This window comes from Alosa alosa, chromosome 10, assembly GCF_017589495.1.
Source record: "Alosa alosa isolate M-15738 ecotype Scorff River chromosome 10, AALO_Geno_1.1, whole genome shotgun sequence".
Taxonomy (NCBI): Eukaryota; Metazoa; Chordata; class Actinopteri; order Clupeiformes; family Clupeidae; genus Alosa; species Alosa alosa.
In genome coordinates, this window is record NC_063198.1 from 31,402,970 (window position 1) to 31,424,366 (window position 21,397).

Here is a 21,397-nt window from a genome sequence, read left to right on the forward strand (position 1 = left end):
GATGTGAACATTCCCAGGGGAGCACCTGGCACAGCTTTCTGCAGTGGCATGGCCATTTATACACAGCTATGAGAGCTATGAAGAGTCAAAAGGTTGACTGAAAGGGCACTCCCTATTTATATCTGGTGAAATGGTCGTGGTTAAAATGCTGTAAAGTCATTTACCAGCAGATGCACTCTTGCCATTTAAATTTGCTGCTATTTCTGCTAAATAACTCATCAAATTGGCCCCTCCCTTCAAGCTTCTAGAGCAAAATGTTGATTGGATGGAAGAGTGTATGGAACAGCCCAAGCAACTGGATCTGGATTAGAATCACAGACTCTGTTCAACTGATGTATATGGAAAGTCCTCTTTCTAATACACTTGGGTATAACCAATATTCCTTTGAAGCATGTAGGCTAAGCATTGAATAAAATACACTTGGGTATAACCAATATTCCTATTAAACATGTAGGCTAAGCATTGAATAAAATGTTCTGGACACAGTAGAGGTGTTGCTGTTAAGTTTTAAGTAAAAGGTCCGTTTAATTATCTGATACAAAATATTACTTTTGTACAGCAAAAAGAAGGAAAAACAATATTATATTCATCAATATTTACATAAAAGAATATTATACTATTTTAGTGAATTATCATCACATTTTATATTAATATACATTATTGTTGGTATAGAAAAAAGGAGGTAGGGTCAACTGCTTCATATCAAATTGTCAAATTACGCAGTAAATTGGTAATTTCTTTAAACAGCATTGCCTAAATTGGCCACCAGAGAAAAAAACAACAACATTTAAATGCAGCAGCATATTCTTAAACAGCGACGTGGAGATATAATGGCCAAAGGATTTTAACTTTTTAACATGCCATGAATATTCTCCACTCACTAATTAAGGCAGCACAAATACACCCTCTCTCCAACATACATGCACAAATAAACAGACAAACAAACACACACACACACACACACTCAAGGTTTACATAAAGAAATTGTTGCAGTTTTCAAGCAAAGGAAGAACAATTTGCGTGCCGTGACCTGAGAGGAACCGGCTCCTCTCTGACGGGTACCTTCCAGGGGTTCTAAAGGCGGCCGCTGACCTCCAGAGCTGCAGACCAGCAGACCCTCAGAACTGCCCCCTACCCCACCTCTGCACAAACTCAGCATGTGCTCTCTAACCAAATCCAACACATATTCATGTGTGTGTGTGTATATATATATATATATACATACACGGCACACTTATCAAGAATCAGAGCAAAAAATAATTATTATAATAACAACATCATCATCAAGTATCTTTTCAGTGTACCATTACTTCATTACCACTACAGATCTATAGAACCTAGAGTCTAGTCGAAGAAAATGACCATCTCTGGCCGAAGGAGCGTGTGTCTTGCCGGGTGGACTGCATAGAGTGACAGTGGCAGTAGTGATTGCTCACTGGAGCATTCGTTTAGTTATCAACAGTTATCAGCCGGTTGAAATTGAACCGATTTTACCTATGGTTAAAGGTAATGGCTTAAAACAGACACCCTTCCAGTTACATGGCAGAAGATCAGGGATCAGGGTTGAACAGGCCACACAACAAGTCAGGACAGGCATTCGCTGAGCTGACACATAAGAAGGAATCAAGCTGTTTGATTGGATGCTATAGTTTCAATATCCTCCCATGTGTCTTTGACTTAGAAGAGAAGCAGGTGAAACACCTCCACGTGAAGCCAAAGGAATATCTTCTCAGTCGCTTGAAAATCAACAAAAGTATATACACAGACGGGAATATACATCCCAAAGTCAACCATTTGGCATTCAAAGAGTTGCGTGCTAACGCCGACGCAGTGCTGCAGCAGCTTGAAAGAAAAATGGCTACCAGAGAGAGGAAAAAGAAAAAATAATAATCCGTGGAACGCTTAAAAGTCTTTTAAAAACAACAACAAATAAACAACAGTCTTGAAAGCCAGTAAAAATGAGCTGGCAAACACTGTGGGTTAAAAAGAAAGAATCAGACATGACCGTAGCCATGGCATTAAAATGTGTCTCTTTCTTCTTTTGTTTTGTTTGTTTTTGTCTTTAAGTGTCAAGAGAAACAAGCACATGATCTTTGACCTCAATCAAGAGACAACGACAGGTCAGTTTGAGTCAGTGAGGATCAATGGGGGTCAATGATGTACACAGTGCAGACGGACAGACAGGTGGTGTGGTGGGGAAATGGACTGTCCAATCAGTGGACGCCATTCATGATGTGCTTGTGGTGAAGGCCGTTGAGCTCGTTATGATTGTGCTGCGCGGGCGCCATGTCGTCCTCGGACAGCCGCGCGTTCTTACGGATCTCCTCCAGGGTGTAGTCCTGCAGGATGGTGCCGTTCTCAAACACAGTGACCAGCATGTCCTGAGAGGGAGAGAGTGTGTGAGAGAGAGAGAGAGAGAGAGAGAGAGAGAGTGTGTAAATGAGTGAGAGAGAGGCAGACAGAGAGACAGAGTGAGTGAGAGAGAGAGTGTGTGTAACGGAGGGAGAGAGAGAGAGTGTGTAAATGAGTGAGAGAGAGAGGCAGACAGAGAGACAGAGTGAGTGAGAGAGAGAGTGTGTGTAAGGGAGGGAGAGAGAGAGAGAGATTGTGAGAGAGAGAGTGTGTGTAAGGGAGGGAGAGAGAGAGAGTGTGTAAATGAGTGAGAGAGAGAGGCAGACAGAGAGACAGAGTGAGTGAGAGAGAGAGTGTGTGTAAGGGAGGGAGAGAGAGAGAGAGATTGTGAGAGAGAGAGAGAGAGAAAGGGAGTGAGGATGAGCTTTATCTGATGGTAATGGACCAAAAATACTGCTCAAGTCGTTAGCAAATGTTCCCATAAGAATAGAACCCTATTGGAATCTTTCCAGTATTCTCTCCCCTCCTTTCTTTCCTTTCCCACAGCAGGGCCTCAATTCTATTGCTCTTTTCCCTCATTTATGACACAGAGGCCCATTTCAATGAGCACCCTGTAGTTTTACGGCAACAAACATTTTTGACCCTGGGAAGCGTTTCTTATTCTTAAAGCGATAAATGGATCATCTGTTGCAGGCAAGGAGAAAGACATTTGCAGAGGTGCTGAGGGGTGATGGACACTACTTGAGTGCAACAAAGATGGCTTGTCATTATTTTCAGGTTCAAAGGGTTTCATAGAACACATACACATATGATTTATTAAGCCTACTTATATGGAGAGAGAAGAAACATGGATACCAGTTAAAAGCATGCTCCACATGTGCAGTACAATGCCAGAGCCAACTGTGTGTGTGTGTGTGTACAGATGACTCTGTATGTGTATGGTCTATAAATAGCTCCCTTAGCTTGTGTACAGGATGTAGAGTGATCAAAGGAAATAGAGTAGGTGCAGCATGCCAACTAATCAGAATCAACTGACAAGTATGTGTGTGTGTGTGTGTGTGTGTGCGTCCGTCCTTTCATGTAGGTGTGTCTGCATATGTTTCGCTCTCTATCTTTCTGTGTGCATGTGTGTGTGTGTATGTGTGTGTGTGTGTACGTGAGTGTGGGCGCACGAGCGGGACTCAAAGGGGTCTCACCTCCTCTGGCTTGCCCACGCCGCGCTCCACCGTCTCGATGAAGCCGTCCGAGTTCTTGCGAAGGGACAGGCGACCCCGCTTTGAGCCTTTGGACGGGTCCGTCACTGGCTGCTTGTACACATCCGTCTGCAACAGCAAACAAGGTTTGGGACCCCATGAATACACACACACACACACACACACACACACACACACACACACACACCTGACAGATGGAGAGACTCTAATCTCAGGCTGGCTTCAGCACTGTGGAGGGCTGATATCTCATGGTCCCCAATCAATGACCCAATCAATAGAAACAAGCGTCAGAGCTGTCTAATTAGCTCTTATTAGTCCCGCTGCACAAATATTGGACAGAAGGTGAGCGTTTGGGAATGTGCACAGAGGCAGACAGAGTGAGCTGTTGGCACTGCTAATCTGCGACGGCTGGAAGAGTTAAGGCCATGCCAATGTTTGACCCTCCCCAATAAAAGTGTTTATGCAACACTCCCTGTGTGTGGCATGTTTGGCAGCACTGTGTGTCTCTGGAGAGAGAACTGGAGTGTAGAGTCCAAAAAAAACAAAAAAAACAATTGAGAGGGAAATAGCCCAAACGAATCCCACACCACATACGGGTCCAGTTCCCATGGAGACCCGGGTTCCAGTCTATCCGTCATCTCTCAATCCCACACCCCATCTCTCAATCCAACACCCCATCTCTCATCTCTAAATCCCATACCCTATCTCTCAATCCCACTCATTTCTTGTCTACTTTTTACTGTCCAGTCGATAAAGGATAACGGGGATAACTCACCCCCTTGCCGTTGACGGACTCCACGTAGCTGCACTTGAAGGCGCAGTTGAGCGTGTCCCTGTTGAGCTTCTGCAGCAGAGCGCTGCCGCAGCCGAAGAACACGTTCTCCACGCTCCAACCCTGCTCGCTCAGCTTCACCAGAATCTGCCAATCACAGACGAGCGTTAGCACTGAGGGAGCCGTGATTGGTGGGTGGGTCTGCACTGGTGGCTTCACTTCACCAGTGTGGCAGAAAGCACTTGATACTGGAGTGAACCCAAACCAGCCTAATCAGTGGCTAACTGTTTTTCTGAATTATATTATCATACATTCAGGGGGGCAGCCGTGGCCTACTGGTTAGGGCTTCGGACTTGTAACCGGAGGGTTGCCGGTTCGAACCCCGACCAGTAGGAACGGCTGAAGTGCCCTTGAGCAAGGCACCTAACCCCTCACTGCTCCCCGAGCGCCGCTGTTGTTGCAGGCAGCTTACTGTGCCGGGATTAGCGTGTGCTTCACCTCACTGTGTGTTCACTGTGTACTGAGTGTGTTTCACGAATTCACAGATTGGGATAAATGCAGAGACCAAATTTCTCTCATGGGATCAAAAGTGTAAGTGTAAGTATATATACTCTTTTGATCCCGTGAGGGAAATTTGGTCTCTGCATTTATCCCAATATATATACTTATACTTACACTTAAAGCATTATATATGATCAGGCTATGCCTCTTGCCAAGACATGCACACAGCACAATCCAGAATAATCTCTTTCAAATGAAACCAAAGAGGTCAACAAGAGAGGTCAGCTGGGGTTGTTATTTAATCCTCACCTCCTCGATAGACTTCAGATCGATGCCGTCACCCTGGATGATACGCAGGTAGGACGGCAGCACCTTGTAGCCATTCGAATTTAAAGTGAAGCCGAAGCTCTCCCCCAGAATCTTTATCACCTGGGGGCAGAGAAAGGGGGACAGAGAGAGAGAGACAGAGAGAGACAGAGAGAGAGAGAGAGAGAGAGTTGGGGGGAATTCAGTTCAGACTCCGACATCTCATGACATAAAAAAAGAAAAACGCTTGGTGCAACAGGCAAATATCAGAGGCAATCGATGAGTCACAAGTCTACAAATATCACACATCATTCCACCACACTCCTTCCCTCACCGACGGGTCGCTGTGCCTTTCAAAGGCTTTCTGTCTGTCTATCAATTACTGGTGTACAATTCCAATGCAACTATGAAAATGTGTTTACCCCCATGGAAAAGGAATGACTAGTAGTAGTAACCTAAAGACAAGTGTAGGTGAAGATGCTCAACATACTCTAGTAATCTTCACATTCTTGGGAGTGAACCCATGTGAGGTTTAATATTTTAGACAAATATATTCTCCACAATATTTTATTCTGCATATTATTTTCATATCTGTGTGAGATGGCTCTGCTAAACTCAGATCACATAGTGTTTCTGTCTGTTTGTCTGTCCATGCCCTTTGTGCGTGTGCGAGTGCATGTGTGTGTGTGTTGGCGGCGGTGCCCACCTCCAGCAGGGTCTCGGCGGGGTGCGTGTGTGTGTGTGCGTGTGCGAGTGTGTGTGAGTGTGTGTGTGAGTGTGCGAGTGTGAGTGTGTGTGTGAGTGCGTGTGTGAGTGTGTGTGCGTGTGCTGGCGGCGGTGTGTGTGTGTGAGTGTTGGCGGCAGTGTGTGAGTGTGAGTGTTGGCGGCGGTGCCCACCTCCAGCAGGGTCTCGGCGAGGTGCGTGTGTCTGTGTGTGTGTGTGTGTGTGTGTGTTGGCGGCGGTGTGTGTGTGTGTGTGAGAGTGTTGGCGGCGGTGCCCACCTCCAGCAGGGTCTCGGCGGGGTCCCCTGAGTCGGGCCGGATGACCAGTGCGGAGTCCTCGCTGCGCTCCGTGACGCGGTCCTTCAGCTTGTCGCCCCAGATGTGCTTGCAGGCCTTGAAGATGTCGTAGCTGTCGCTGACCACAGCCACGGGCCCGGTGGGGAACTGCTCCAGCAGGCTCTCGTAGGCCTCCTTCTCCCGAGTCCGGCCCCATGAGATGATGGTGCTGACAACAGAACACACAATGTTTGCTTTTAGTTTAGCTGCCGTGGAAATAAAGGTATACTAAAACAATATGGATATGATATAAAACAAACAAACAAACAATTAAATAAAAGCTCAAATAAAATAGATAAAACAAATAATTCAATAAGATTTTTCAAATTTGTATTTGAGAGAGAGAGAGAGAGAGAGAGAGAGAGAGAGAGAAATGAATGGATGAGAAGGTGCTGTTGATGGAGGATGGTGTCTTAAAGTCACTATTTTTAAAACCCATCACCTTTAAGCAGGCGTGATCTGATGTGATTAAACAGGCTGTTAATTGCGTTTTGTCTAAAAGTCTAGCAGTGCCTGACGCATACACTTCTCAGGATCACACCTAAAAAAACAGCAATGCCTTTGGGCCGGGACACACCAAGCCGTCGGCAGAAAAGCAATCGGACTGACCAGTCGGCTACCGTTTCCGTCTCCCCGGGTCGGTCAAAAAAGTGCCGACTAAAATATGTTAGGATAGTATATCAAAATGGGTTCATAGCGTACAATGCTGAATGTAGGGCTAATGGTCCGAGAATGTTTAGTCAAGGGCTAGCACTTCGCCAATCAGACTGGTCATTGAGGCCGACAGCCACTGGCTGATTCGATGTGTAATCGGCCAAAATGAACGCCGACGCCGACTCCGATACACGCCGAACCGACCTGAGTCACCGACCTTGCCCGACTGTCGGACAGCCGATAATCGGGTTGGTGTGTCCAGGCCCTTTGACAGCCTATTCCTCAGTTCACACCTTCAGTGCCATACTGTGCCTATGGACTTCAGTGTGTGAGCCGCTGTGGGACCTTTCAGAAGAATGAAAGCTTTGAATAACTGCAGCCCCATCTTCAAAGTTATAATCGTTAATCTACACATGTGCCTGTATGTGTGTGTGTGTGAAAGAGTGAGTGAGGGGTCCAGGTGTGTGTGTGTGTGTGTGTGTGTGTGTGTGTATATATGTGCGTGTGTGAAGGAGCGAGTGAGGGGTCCAGGTGTGTGTGTGTGTGTGCGTGCGTGCGTGAGTGAGTGTGTGTGTCTGTGTGCGTGTTTGGCCTCTCACCTGTGCTCTGCAGCGGGGATGGAGAAGCCGGCCATGGGGCAGCCGTAGTAGCGCTGGGCCATGAGGAGTCCGGCCACTGTGTCCGTGCTGCAGAAGTTTACCAGGTGGGCTGCACCTCCCAGAGCTGCCGACTAGAGAGAGAGAGGGATAGAGAGAGAGAGAGAGAGAGAGAGAGAGAGAGAGAGAGAGAGAGAGAGAGAGAGAGAGACACACACCAGTTACAAATACAGGTTACAGATTCCGGTGAGATCGAAATCGTTGCATTTGCTGTGTGTTTGCTGTGTGTTTGCTGTGTGTTTGCTGTGTGTTTGCTGTGTGTTTGCTGTATGTTTGCTCAATACTAGTAAAGCTATCCTGTGTACTTCAAATCCAAGTGATATTGTGTCAAATCAAAATAACATACGTTCATACCACCAAGCACACACACCACAGGCACACACACCACAGGCACACACACCACAGGCACACAAACCACAGGCACACACAAACCACAAGCACACACACCACAGGCACACACACCACAGGCACACACACCACAGGCACACACACCACAAGCACACAAACCACAGGCACACACACAACACAGCTGTTCCCTCCTAGGACTTCTCATATCATAATCTGCACTTTTATTGGAAAAGCAGTTGTGTGTGCTCTGAAGATGGAACACACTCTGGCGATGTTCTGGCGTTTGGCGTCTTCCTCATCCCTCATTTCTCAAAAGCGCAGGAACTCCAGTGACGCTCTTGCCGCTTGTCACCTCCATTATAATGACGGACATCACTGCTGATAAGGCCACCAGCTGATGGCATTCGCCACCGCTAGCAGAAAAGTCTTACACTGGGACCTCATGCTGTATTTAAAAGGCTTTATTAGCGGGAGATGGGAGGCAAAGCCCTATTCCCACATGGGGATGCCGTCTGTCAATCAAACTGAGTAAATAGAGGCAGAGTCCGCCAGGTGCTTGGGAGAGCAGCCATCCGATGGCAACTCATTTTTGTGGAAGAGGCAATTGGAAATAATTAACCTTTGGAGCCAGTAAAGGATCATGATAATGGTAGCAATGAAGACAGTGATTATAACAACCTTAAGAGACATCTCTTTAGCCATAATAAATGATGTGTGCACACCTAGAGAGAGAGAGAGAGAGAGAGACCATTCCTTGCAGCCTTGGCCCACTACGCGTGGCAGGCATGAGCTGCAGTCCATATAGCTATTTTTCTGCCCCCAGTGCTGGTGGTGAACAACAAATAGATAAATAAATACATATATAGAGGACGAGGACAATCAGCCACCCCTCCATGACACTGGATCAATGACTTATATGAGGGACGAGTCAGAGCCGACAGAAAGAAAAGTCAATACCATCCACATCCTGTCCACCCTTAAGAAAACCATCATTCAACCACAGACAGTGAAGCCGTGGAAGAGGCTCAGAGTGAAGGCCGAGGGTACTGCTCATACGGGAATAGCATTAGGACTATTAGCACAAGATACATGTGTGGTCTACTTCAATACATGTAATGATATAATAGCATCACTGCCAGAAAATGCCAGAGGATAGTCTGCAGACATATAGATGACTTGGACTCTCTCTTTTCAATTTCACCTTTATCCTAGAAGCCATTAAATGGCCACCGTCAACGACAGCACAACTACTTAACATGGATCACTCAAATCCAATCTACTGATAACCTGCCGCTCTGCGCTGTGAGCTTACTGACTTCCATCTGTTTATCTTTTGAACATATTAGCTTAGCCAACATAATAAGTCAACAACAACAACGTCATCTCATCCAAAGCCGCATCTTATCCAAATCAAATGGTAATTTAAAAAAAAAAAAAATGTAAGTATATTTTTGGGCTTAATCAGATAGGACAGTGGAGAACGACAGGAAGTGAGTGGGAAAGAGAGTCGGGGTAGGATCCGGAAAGGACCACGGGGCGGGAATCGAACCCAGGTCGCCGGCATACGGTGCATGTACCCCAGCCAGTTGCGCCACAGCTGGGGCAAATGGTAATTTTTGACCATCTCAATGTCAAAACCACAAAATCACGACGGCCAATCAGAAAGCGTGCAGAGAAGCACAGCGACTATCTAGTTCCGCTCCACCTGGCTCTCCCTCTGCGCTGACGTGAGCGCAGGTGACGCGGCGCCGACCTTTTCAGCGCACGCTACTCTCCACGCATGCGATGTCTGAAGTGGACGCCACGCCAGTGACGCCAAAGAGAAACACACACACACACCCTACAGCAGAAAACCGCTCACTAAGACGGGGCTACTGAGTTAATTATGTGACGCTGAAAGAATACTGGTGACCAGAGCATTCCAATGCAGATTTAGTGGTAATATATGAATGCTGAATTGACTCGAAGCTATGAAATGAAAAAGAGGTTGCCTCGGTCAGTCTTGTGCACTGCCAAAAGGTCAGCTCCCTGCGGTGTGTGTGTGTGTGTGTATCCCTGATTTGTATTTGATTTATTATTTCTCTCTATTCTAAAATAAGGTATAGTTAACTGTTGATTTGGGAGCCTCCCTCGTTTTGGATATGGAGCAGAATAAAAAGCGAAATGGACATGACTATACTTTGCTTTACAGTTTACAAACTGGACAATGCTATCGTAACACCCCCAATTATCACCACTTTTGTTCAGAAATTCTAAAACAACAATGTTTTTTAACACTTCAAAATAACATTTACTAAATGAACCTTACATTTTTCAGTAGCCATAGATGTGTAAATTTGAACAAAATCTGGTTTAGTTCTTAACGGGAGCATTTACTGCCTGAAATATCCTATTTTGTTTACCACGCTCGGAGTTATAGTGCTGGCCTGATGGGTCGCCTATTTACACCGTTTCAACGGCACATGAACGGTTAGACCGAGAATTCTCATCACAAAATTAAAATTCCACTGGAGCTCCATGCGGTTGTGTACACGCAGCCTTCGCAGCCTGATATAGCTATAACACATCAATAATAAATCTTCAACACAATAACCAAGCAATGAATATTGGGAAGGGAGGTGGGGAGTTCTAGTATGGTGTGGCCCTCACCTCCTGAGAGGACACCCCCCGGTAGCCGAAGTCGTGCAGCTTGAAGTCCAGGCCCTCCAGACTGCCCGAGGTGGACTTCAGGTGCTTGGCCAGGATCTTTTTGAACTCTCGGGATATCGTCGCCACGGTGATGGGGTACCACATCTGCACCAGCATGGTCTGGAGAGAACGAGAGAGAGAGTGAGAGAGAGAGAAAGAGAGAAAGAAAGAGGGAGGGAGAGAGTGAGAAAGAGAGAGAGAAAGAGGGAGAGAGAAAGAGGGAGGGAGAGAGAGAGTGAGAGAGTGAGAGAGAGAGAGAATGAGTGAGTGAGAGAGAGAGTGTGAGTGAGTGAGAGAGAGTGAGAGAGAAAGAGGGAATGTAAAGGGAGAAAAAAGCCAATGAGTTCAAAGTGTACGCGTGCATGTGTGTGTATTGCATATCGCGCGCGTGTGTGTCCGACAGACAGAGCCAGGGTGTCAGGGGGCCAGCCATCGGATGTTGCGGCCACTGGTGATCAAGGGACCAATGGGGTGGCAGTCCAGCTGATCAGCTGAATCAGCCACCAGAATCAGCGCTGACCTCATTTGGCTAATTACAGCCACCTGGCTGCCTCTGGGAGCTGGGCCGCTGGCCGGCTAAACAAACGCTAGCACCATGCCCATGGACACTCATACACAACAACGCTACCACCCATAGACTAGGGGTGTCATGATTTCGATTTTATATCGAAATTGATCGAAATTACATCTCAATCTCGAACTTCGAACTCAAAAGTAGAATCGACGATGCAGCCACACCCCCAATGCGATGTCTAGCACGTATGCCAAGACGCACGCACACGCTGAACTGCGGGTCAACACTCCTCTAATGTTAGGACGCAGCCAGTTAAAATATGCACATCGACCTACCGAAATTGAAGCCCCTCTTGCTACTCTGAAATCACCGGTGTGAGAGTATTTTGTCGTTCATTCACGTCAATTAACACTAACTTAGCCTACTCAACTTAGCAAGTGAAAAGATGACCTAGTTACAATCCAAAATTACTTTAAGGCTTAAAATGCACATTGATAAACATATTCCATGAACACTAACCTTGGGTCTCTTCGGAGTGTGCTGAAACAATCAAATTATCCTTCTGTGTTGTTTCATTTCACTATGTTCACGTCTCTGTTTAGCCTTGTTCTGTTTACATTACAACCTTGCGGTTTCAAAATAAAAGCCCCTCGAAACAGAAAAGGAAAAGGCCAAAAAAAGTCAATAACATAAGGAATGCATTAATAGTAATATTTAAAAAAAGATCGAAAATCTAATCGTGACTTTAAAATCGAAAATGAAATCAAATCGAGGATTTTGAGAATTATGACACCCCTACCGTGGACACCCACACACAACAACGCTGTGCTCTAGTCTCGGAACACACAAACTGGGCAGAAAGGTTCCATTAGACACAGTCTGTCAGCTGTGCACTCACAGATTGGAAGAAATTGCTTAAATCAAAGGCTAAACACAATTCTGCTATGAAACTTTTTGTTCTATGAAGATCTTCCCTGAAGTCTGCTAATGATTTAAAGGCACAGAATTTTGAACAATCGTCATACATGCATCATACATACATCAAGTACACAAAGTAAAAGATAGAGATGACAAAATATATGGTCAGAGTACCTCAACGTAATTGGTGAGCCAGAAAAAATCTGGATCTGTATTCTCAACTGTGAAAAGGACGTTCCCCCTCGGAATGATTTTTCCTTCAGGAACGGCTTTGATTCGGATGGGAAGGCGTCCATCATGTTTCTGACAACAGACAACAAGAAAAATGATGCATCACAAATCACTTTGCTGTGGACTTCTTTTGTCAATCACAGACGAATCCGTGGGACTTGTCACTGTTACTGAATGCCTGTTGTCCTCTGTAAGGAATGTCGCTCTTACCTCCAGAACTCTTCTCCAACCGTCTTCATCAAACACCTTTTGTTTAAAGTGCAAATGGAAGAACTGCTGGGCCTCCTGAATCTTCTCCTCCGTGATGACGGGACCTGAGGAGCGTAGTTGGATGACCAGGGTCAGAGGGCAGAAGCATAAAACCAAAAAGCACCCAATTAACTCCACATGCACATCACTGTCGCAGCTGAGCAAGCTTCGGAGACTCTCCCACTGCCTATTAGCAACTCCGCAAACAAAAGGTTAAACCAGGGCAACTAAAAGGATTCACCAGTTCCAAACAGCAACAAATGCCCCATGGGGGGTGAGGGGGGTGCTTGAAAATCCCTCTCCTCTATGTGAGCAGAAAATCCCTGCTCACATAGAGGAGAGGGCTGCCATCAGTTCTCTCAAAGACAGGGCTGGGGGGTAGTGGGGTTGGCCAGGCCTGGGGGGTAGTGGGGTTGGCCAGGCCTGCTTGACCTATGATCACTATTCACACATTTGACACATGATTTCAGGATGTTCTGCATTCACAGTGGTCACATCAGAACTATGCAACTACACATGCTAAAGTAATCTCTCAAGAAATAATCATCTCATTGAAATAGGGGTGGGCGATAAATATCGTCTGCGATATTATCGTGATTGCACATTGTTAAAACAACAAATTGACATTATCGAGTATTTAAATTACTTATGGGAATATCGAAATCACGCATTGAAACCACATACATTTACTAAATCCAGGAGGTCTATGCGGGAGAAGGCTCTGGCTGCAGCAGAGCAAGTGTCACATGATCACTAGTGGGTCCACGTTGTCACACGCATGCCTAATCTTTTGTGCAGCAAGAGGTAGGCTACTTGGGATTTTGTGTGGCTACTTCTGTTCAAGTAGCATTGATGAGTCACGTTTTTTCCTACGTGGTATTATATGGAGAGAAAACATTAGCCTTTGAGTATTTTAATAGTGAGTTGTAAAAAAGAACTCTTCTCATGTAGGCCTAACCCTTTTGTAAATGGACTGAAGTTTGCTCTAAATATCTATGTTTATCGATTAACCGTTAACCATATTCTGTCCTTCCTTCTCTGGTTTGTTAAACCTCTAACCATTAGCATCTCTATGGGATTTCTCATATACATTAGCCATAAGCTAACGCATTAGTTTCTATTCTGTAACTTGGAATGTTAGCCTATGATTGCTCTTAAACAAAACCTCAAAGGAAATAACTGAGATATACTCTGTTGGTCTGCTTAGTTTTACAGTGAATCCTAAGTAAAGGTTTTTGAAGGGAACTTCAGTTTCAGACTTTCACTTGGGAAACTGTTCATCTTCTCTAATGTAGCTCATGTCAATTGCCACACAAGTGGGGGCAGAATTGGAAATGTGTCATAGAGTGACAATGCATTGGTTGATTTGGTTAAAAAGTCACAGGTTAGGTTACTGGTTATTATTATAGCTGTAAAGTAGGCCTAACTCAGACTTTTATACATTTATTTTAAAGGGTAGCCTATCGACTAATTATCGTTATCGTCAAAATCACAAAAAATATTGGAGATATTATTTTTAGGGCTGTCAAAATAACTGATTCATTTCAATTAATTAATTTGAGAAAAAATAACTGATTAAAAAAAATAACGCAGATAAATCGATTCCGTATGACCTTTGACCCCAAGCCGTTCTAGTCAGTAACCATTAGACTGAAAAATGAAGGAGAAGAAAATGTGCTGCCTAGGTCATTGATTGGAACATTTACTTTTAAGTCGCGCATCAATGCAAAGAAATAGTGTTTACATAGAGGGGAGTGTTAATTTGTTTTCATTGTGTCCCCTAGGTTATATCTGTAGCCTGAAAAAACTTATTCCCAAAGCACTTTTGAATTTATTTCCTCAGCATATTAGGTCATATCATATGGCCATTATTTGAACAGTGAAAATAATAATAAAAGAGTTTTTGAACTTTAATGTCACTAATGCTGATTATTTAATGATTCATTTGAGTTTAAATATTTAAAATACTTTCACAGCAAAAATTATATATGCGATTAATTTAGATTAATTAATCACAGAGTATGTAATTAATTCGATTATTTTTTTTAATCGATTGACAGCCCTAATTATTTTTTGTCCATATCGCCCACTCTACACTGAAAGTATTTTCATGTAGATTATGATATCATATGATGTGATATGATATGATATGATATATGATCATATATTATAATATAGCCTTGGGGCCAAATGCTTACAGGCTACAGTAAAATGGACAAATTAGTAACAGCAATAGCTACAAAAAATACAGGCCTAGATCGAAACTACCAGTCCCTTAAGCAAATCAAGGCCTGGTTGAGAGGAGTGGTAAACTCATCATAGTACTTCCTGGAAAGGTTTTTGAGTGAACAGGACCATTACTTATTTCATGAACCTCTATTTCAGGCACGGTATGGGGTGTACTGGAATGGCCTGGTGTGGTATGCGCCCTTGCAAGCCCTATGAACAGGACACACGTTTCACTGATGACAAAGGTCACGGAGAACGGTCAACGGCATGCTTGCACGCTCTGCTCGATCGCGCTGAGTGGCAGTGGGTCAGCGGATGGCTGCAGAGTGGGTCACGCACTACTGACCTGCCAGGTACTTCTTCAGGAGGTACTGCAGGCCGAAGAACACCACCTCGTGGAACTGGGCATCCTTCCGGCGCCGGCACTCAAAGTACGAGTAAACTTTACTCACGTTGGGCGGATACTGTTTGTAGTGTGTGACCTAGAATGACAAGAGGGCAGAGAGAGAGACAGAGAGAGAGAGATAGAGAGAGAGAGAGAGACATGTCATTACTCTTGGGGATGAGGTATAACAAACCAGAGAAGAAAGGACAGCTCACAGAGACTTTCATTTCCTTTGGTATAGTCTAGTTACCATGGGATTCTAGTTACCATGGGTTTCTAGTTACCAAATAATTTGGTGTAGTCATCACATTCCAAAGGAAGCCCACATTTGGAATTTTCACCTCCAAGGAATTTAGGCTACATGACTCCAGACCTCACAGTGCCCCCCAGAACAGCAGGGCAAACACTGCTATAAAAGAGACTGCATCAATGTTAACCACGCCTTGTGAGCAAAGTAGGCTACCCTACCCTTCTAAGTCAACAGGAAAGTCTAGAAGTACGTGACCTGCAGTTTACTGTCCCACTATAAGTTCTGCACTAGGGTGCTCATGATAAATCTGGTGGAAGGGAGAGCTATGCACATGTCCCCTACACAAGACCTCCTTTGTTTGCTCCCAGACTCCTAATTGATAATTAAGAGCCACTACTCCTCCAGGTGTGTACACACGTCACAATTAAATATATTATAAACAGCAACCCACGAAGCAGGGCTCTCTCTCTCTCTCGTGCAATCCCATCCAGCACCCTCTGTCCTCCTTGATGTTGTTTGCAGACCCAGCACGTGCCGTATGACGGCCGTCGTCCGAGGCAGGCCAGTGTGCCGTATGACGGCCGTCGTCCGAGGCAGGCCAGTGCCGAGGGAAGCACATTGAGCGCCACATGAGCGCAATTAAGGAATTTCCCGGGACCCTGTGCCTTTGATTTCACACAGCCAAAGACCAAAAGCCAGCAGGACTCTTAATGGAGTGTATACTACCCTGATAGGAAAATGGGCCAGGGTGACTGGCTGACGCAGATCCTTAAAGAGTATAGGGGCGGGCCTCACTCTACCAACACTAACAAACACACTATCAAAGAAAGAAAGACAGACAGACAGAGACAGACAGAGACAGACTTGTGGTCATAAACATGATCATAAATGTATAAACACAGTTTAGCCTAAACTCACTGCTATGTGACACAGGCCAGTGGATGAGCTCGAGCCAAAGATAACAATTCAAATGTTTCCACGGTACTCTTTTTTCAACGTTCAAGGGCAGCACGCAAGATGCTGCCATTTGTTTTAGTCAGTGAGCCACTCATAACCAACTTGTTTAGCAGGTGGGGGTCAAAGTCAGTCTAATATGACACAAAAACAGTATTGCATAACCATGATATGCCTTCAGAAGGACAAAGGAAACACACACACCCACACACACGGCTATACTTCAAAGGCTAATACTAATGGTTAAATCCACTCACCAAGTGAAAAGACTGGGGATTCATAATGGGCCTATACACTGCTTTGAGTAATTGCCTATATTTCAGTGTTTTAAGATATCCCAAGAACTCCAAACACACAAAACATGAAGTTAACTGGTTAGCTTTATGAGCTCAATAAGTGAGTACTAAAGTTTAATCACCAAACCTTGTGATGCTTATTTAAGTGTTGAATATGTCCTCCCAACATAAACATAAATCTTCTGTGACCTTGACTGCTGTTTGTCACACCTATAATGATATGCCATATTTCATTGTGTCTTATGTCATCAGATGACTTTTTAGTTGTACAAGTTAGCCTGTGTATTGAATATTTTGAGACTTATGGCCAGGTTCCAGCTAATAACCGTTGTCTCTCTGTTTTGTTAGGTCTTCTCCCCTTAAAAAAAAAAAACAAGCTGATGTATCAAGGCCATAGTTATGCAAACATTCCAAAACAGTGGCACAACAATCCAGGAAGCTGAAGACTAAATTCACAGGGACTGATACAATGAACATTTCCTTAAGCTGCACATATTTCAGTGGGCTGGCCTACCGCTGACTACTGCTACTACTACGGTCACTTATGCAAGTGGGATAAAGCCCAAATCCTGTTGCTATGAATTACATAACAGATACATGTGTGGACCCACGTGTCCCTCTGGTGATAAAGATAACCTGATCTTGGCACAGGGAGGAAATTGTGTTCATGTACAGTGCATGGGTGCTTTCAGTTAGCCAACTAAGGCGTTTTTCATTTCACCCTTAGCGAAACTGCTTCTTCAGCCTGAGCTGATGAAATCACAGCTATCTACGCCCATCTTGGCAGGGATGCTGTCAAAGACTAGGGGAAAGTGTGAACTTTGCTTACCGATAAAAGAGTTGAATCTTCCTTGTGTTAAGGACAACAGTGTTGCCATTCAAAGACAACTGAGAGTAGGCTAAACGTCACTGGCATTGAAAACTGGCTGGCATTTTGCATGCTCATGTTCAGGGTCACTGGAGATGTCACACTAGGAATCATCCTTTGCCATTTGACTAAGACCACATAAAAAAACCTGGATGACATCTTCCAATTACATGTGACCTTTTTCTATTCCAGGTCGACTCTCAAAGCCTGGAAGCATTCATATGATGCAGGAATGCATGTATAAATGCATAACAGGTCCAGAAGATATGATTATTGCTGAACCTTGCCATGATGCCATGTTATGAAGGGTGACAACAAAAACGCACGTACACACTACAACTGCAGTCCGCAGTGTCCTGAGACTGCACGTAGACTTTTAGATGGAGACTGATCACAGAACCTGGCATTACAATTTTAACTGACAAAAAACAGATTTCATCTCAAGAACGTCGGTACAACATATGGAAATATGCGGATGTCGCCAAAACATAAGCGAGCTGGCGTAAGGTAAACTAATGTCAAATGCCAACACGACACTAGAAACGTCCAGGAGTGGAAGTTCTGTGTTGTATCAATTAGCAGCTACAGGGAGCAAGCCAAAAAGACAGGGCAGTAGCAGATGCCATCACGTATAACTTTTTAATAAATAAGAGTTTATCACAGGATATTTCTGGTCTAAGAACAGTGTTTCACTTTCGCAAAACAGTTTCGTTTCCAAGCAAAGCCCAGGCTGTTAGTTGGCACGTTACTTGCAATTCAGCACAAGCTCCACCCACCACTGCTTCTCAATGAGTGGAGTTAGCTAGCTACTAGCGATAGCTAATTTAACTTCTACTAACAATTCATCTTGGTAGGTTTATTTGAAGCTTACCCTAAATTTATTATAATTTATAGATCGTGTCCATACCTACACATTAAAATGTTAACTATGTTTGTAAAAATGAAAACTGACTTGATCCCCCCCATTTAATTAACCTTAGCTAACATTACCTGACGTTAATGTAGGTTGGCTGGCTTGCTTGCTAGCTAACCCATAACCTTTGTTTTCACCTGAAAGGTCGAACCAATGCAGTGGTTCTAGCTGGGTCAGGGCTTGTCTAGTGAGCCAAAGATAAGAAATATCGTTACTCACCTTGTAGGAATCGGTGGCCAGCAAAAAATTAAAATCCTGTGCTGCCATATCTGCGGTGTGATTCAGATTAAGTTGACCGCCTCGCAGTATCGGTACTTATACTGTTATTGACAGCGTGACAGTCTTTGGGCGGGGTATGATGCCGCAATCTCCCTTGGTATGTAAAGTCACTCTCACGCGTCGTAAACCACGGTGTTTGACTAAAGTAGTTTGCTAAGTTGGTAGTCACAAGCTACGGAATAGGTTTCGAATGCTACAATCACTGGCGCATCTCTCGTTGAATGGGGGTGGGAGAGAGGGGGCAGGGCTAACCATATGCATTAGAGAGCACGTGACAAGCAAATACACGACTGTTGTGACGCCAGTCTGTCACGGCTACTTTTAAGCAACTTCGAAGATTTTACCATCACTGGGTATGACAATAAAGCAAGAAGTGATAAATATTACATACGTAATCATTTTATTTATTATAATTTATTCAACAACATGGAGAGTAGACTATGCCTACGTTTAAAGTCAGAAGTCAGAAGTCCAAAAGTTCAGGCATTTTCCAGAAATGAAGGTGAGATCTAGTAATTCAACACTTGATAGGCTAAATCAAAAGTGAAACCTTGGTTTAACATATTCCCTTAGGCTAAGACGTAATCGTTTATCTGGAAATGCCTACGTGCATTTTGTGACACTGTAAAATGAACACTGACCCCACCCCCTCCCCCTAAATCACAGCCTAGCCTATTGACTTGTAGGCCTACATGACTAGGAGCAGGGGTGGACAGTAACTAAGTAGGCTACATTTTACTTGATTACTGTATTTTTGAGTATCTGTACCTGTATACTGTATTGTGGCATCCATTTAAACAGTTGCAAGGTTATGAAAATAGGTAAAATATTTTTGTTGGATGTAAGTCCTGAGTGACCAAATTATGTAGCCTATACTGTGATTACCAAATAAACATTACATTACAATACATTAAAAAGGACAAATACTTGTACTTCTGAATAGGCCTACTTAAGTATTTTTAAAAGCAAGTACTTCTGTACTTCAACTGAAGTAAAAATCTGACTTAGCAACTTTCACTTGTATTGGAGTAATATTTGACAAGGTGTATCTATACTTTCACTTCACTAGAGGAATTGTGTACTTCATCCACCTCTGACTAGGAGTTGCCATAAGGCCTGTGCCTGCTATCCAGTACATACAAAGATCATATCATATAGATCATATCAATCAGATCATATAGCCTATGCCCAGAAACAGTATAATATTTTCTTATGGGCTAGGTTAAAAAATATGTAATTGGTTCATTTGGTCTATAGCAGTGTTGGGCAAGTTACTTCAAAATCGTAATGTATTATGTACACTGTAACAAGATTCTGTGATTTTCACAGCATCACTGCTGTTTTTGAGAAAAATGTGTACTGTATTTGTGAATACAGTATGTTGCTGTAGTTTCGCTATGAATTAATGTCAAAAATGGTCAAACTAGACATTTCTACAGTAATAAAAATTTGCTGCGAATCATAACACAGTAATAAATCTGACTCCTCCCTCACTTGTCAGCTTTTTGAAAATTTTGAAAAAACATGGCGGAAAATCAGTTGGGGTTTTCTGTTTTCTTTTTGCACATAAATACAAAGTTAAGCTCCCAGATAGCAAGGTGACATTGATATTATGTTGATGTTCCATCCAAATCATCATTTTGAAAAGATATTGAAAAGTCATGGATTTATGGTTTACTGGGAAATTTTGACGTGGTGATTGAAACGTGCACCGCGCGACGACGTTTGAACTGTCCGGCGGCGGCAGATCATTTTTGAGCAACAGTTCAGTCAGTCAGACCAACGGTGTTCAGCACTCTGTCAAGTTCGCAGCTCCATCTTAATGGTAAGCAAGCATTTATTTATGTAACGTTAATGTTTCATAGTGAAATTGTACTACATTAAATTCGGGCATGTGTACAGTCTATGTACGTTGTACTGTCTAACTTACAAACTCATCCATGCTTGTTGGATCAACTAAGTAAGTAACGTTAGGCTAGCTATCATAGCTTCTAGTTGCTGTTGCTGTGAAGGTGGCATTAACGTTATTGTTTTATGTTACGTTAACGTTTTGGCAGTCTCATTTATATTAGGCCTACCTTAGTTCTCAGTAAGTTACAGTTTATTATATTCATATAATTTATATAAAACATTCGCTAGTAGTGCTAGGCCTAGTATGTTGCTGTCACAATGTTAGGCTGAAGATGATGTGCTGCTGGTTAACGTTAACGTGGAGGTTTAGCTGCTAGCACTACCAGCTAACTTATGTAACGTTAACTCATCGTAATCAGTACATATATCTATGTGTTGCTGCAAGCAAACATCATCAATGAGCTCACCCAGCTGGCTAACGTTAGCAGCTAAATATACCTTGCGAAACTGAGTTATGCTAACACCATCTTCAGCCTGGCATTTTGACAGTAAACTCAAAAAACATACAGTATATATATAAATGATTATTCTAAAGTTTCACTTGTAAGTAGCCTTCAGTTTCAGTTGAAAATTGTTATCTAACACTGTTTATCTTTTTTTCTTCTATTTCTGCTAGGTGCTGCTTCACTCTGCTACTGGTGGTGGATCAGGCTGACTGCAACCGTTGGTCTAACGTTAGGATGCAGCACACGAGAATTTCTAAACGGAAAAAAGTGAATAAATGTACTTGCTTTTCAAACTGATAACAAGTTGTCAATGGTTATTTATGCAAGTTTGTGTAGCCTAAACCATACCTAGGCCTAGTCAAATTTATCCTGGCTGTAGATAAAGCAGGATATGAATTTCCCCA

At 43.7% G+C, this 21,397-nt stretch overlaps 1 protein-coding gene across 1 annotated transcript; it reads right to left on the bottom strand.

Moving 5' to 3' along the window:
- Positions 1 to 500: 500 nt before the first annotated feature.
- Positions 501 to 18,865, bottom strand: nampt2 (nicotinamide phosphoribosyltransferase 2). The gene is made up of 11 exons (XM_048255463.1): positions 18,577 to 18,865; positions 15,038 to 15,173; positions 12,424 to 12,527; positions 12,157 to 12,285; positions 10,512 to 10,670; positions 7,458 to 7,588; positions 6,148 to 6,373; positions 5,149 to 5,268; positions 4,342 to 4,485; positions 3,549 to 3,674; positions 501 to 2,381 (listed from the first exon to the last, which is right to left on the bottom strand). Exons 1-11 carry the CDS (start codon positions 18,622 to 18,624, stop codon positions 2,214 to 2,216), a joined length of 1,491 nt encoding a protein of 496 aa, XP_048111420.1. The 5' UTR covers positions 18,625 to 18,865; the 3' UTR covers positions 501 to 2,213.
- Between the last annotated feature and the right edge of the window lie 2,532 nt (positions 18,866 to 21,397).

Bases quoted from the DNA above. Each gene is read 5' to 3' on its own strand.
- nampt2 (XM_048255463.1), bottom strand. From the start codon at position 18,624: ATGGCAGCACAGGATTTTAATTTTTTGCTGGCCACCGATTCCTACAAG. The intron at 15,174-18,576 runs GTGAGTAACGAT...TTGTCATTCTAG, and splicing joins TGGCCACCGATTCCTACAAG to GTCACACACTACAAACAGTA. The intron at 10,671-12,156 runs GTACTCTGACCA...CGTTCTCTCCAG, and splicing joins GGCTCACCAATTACGTTGAG to ACCATGCTGGTGCAGATGTG.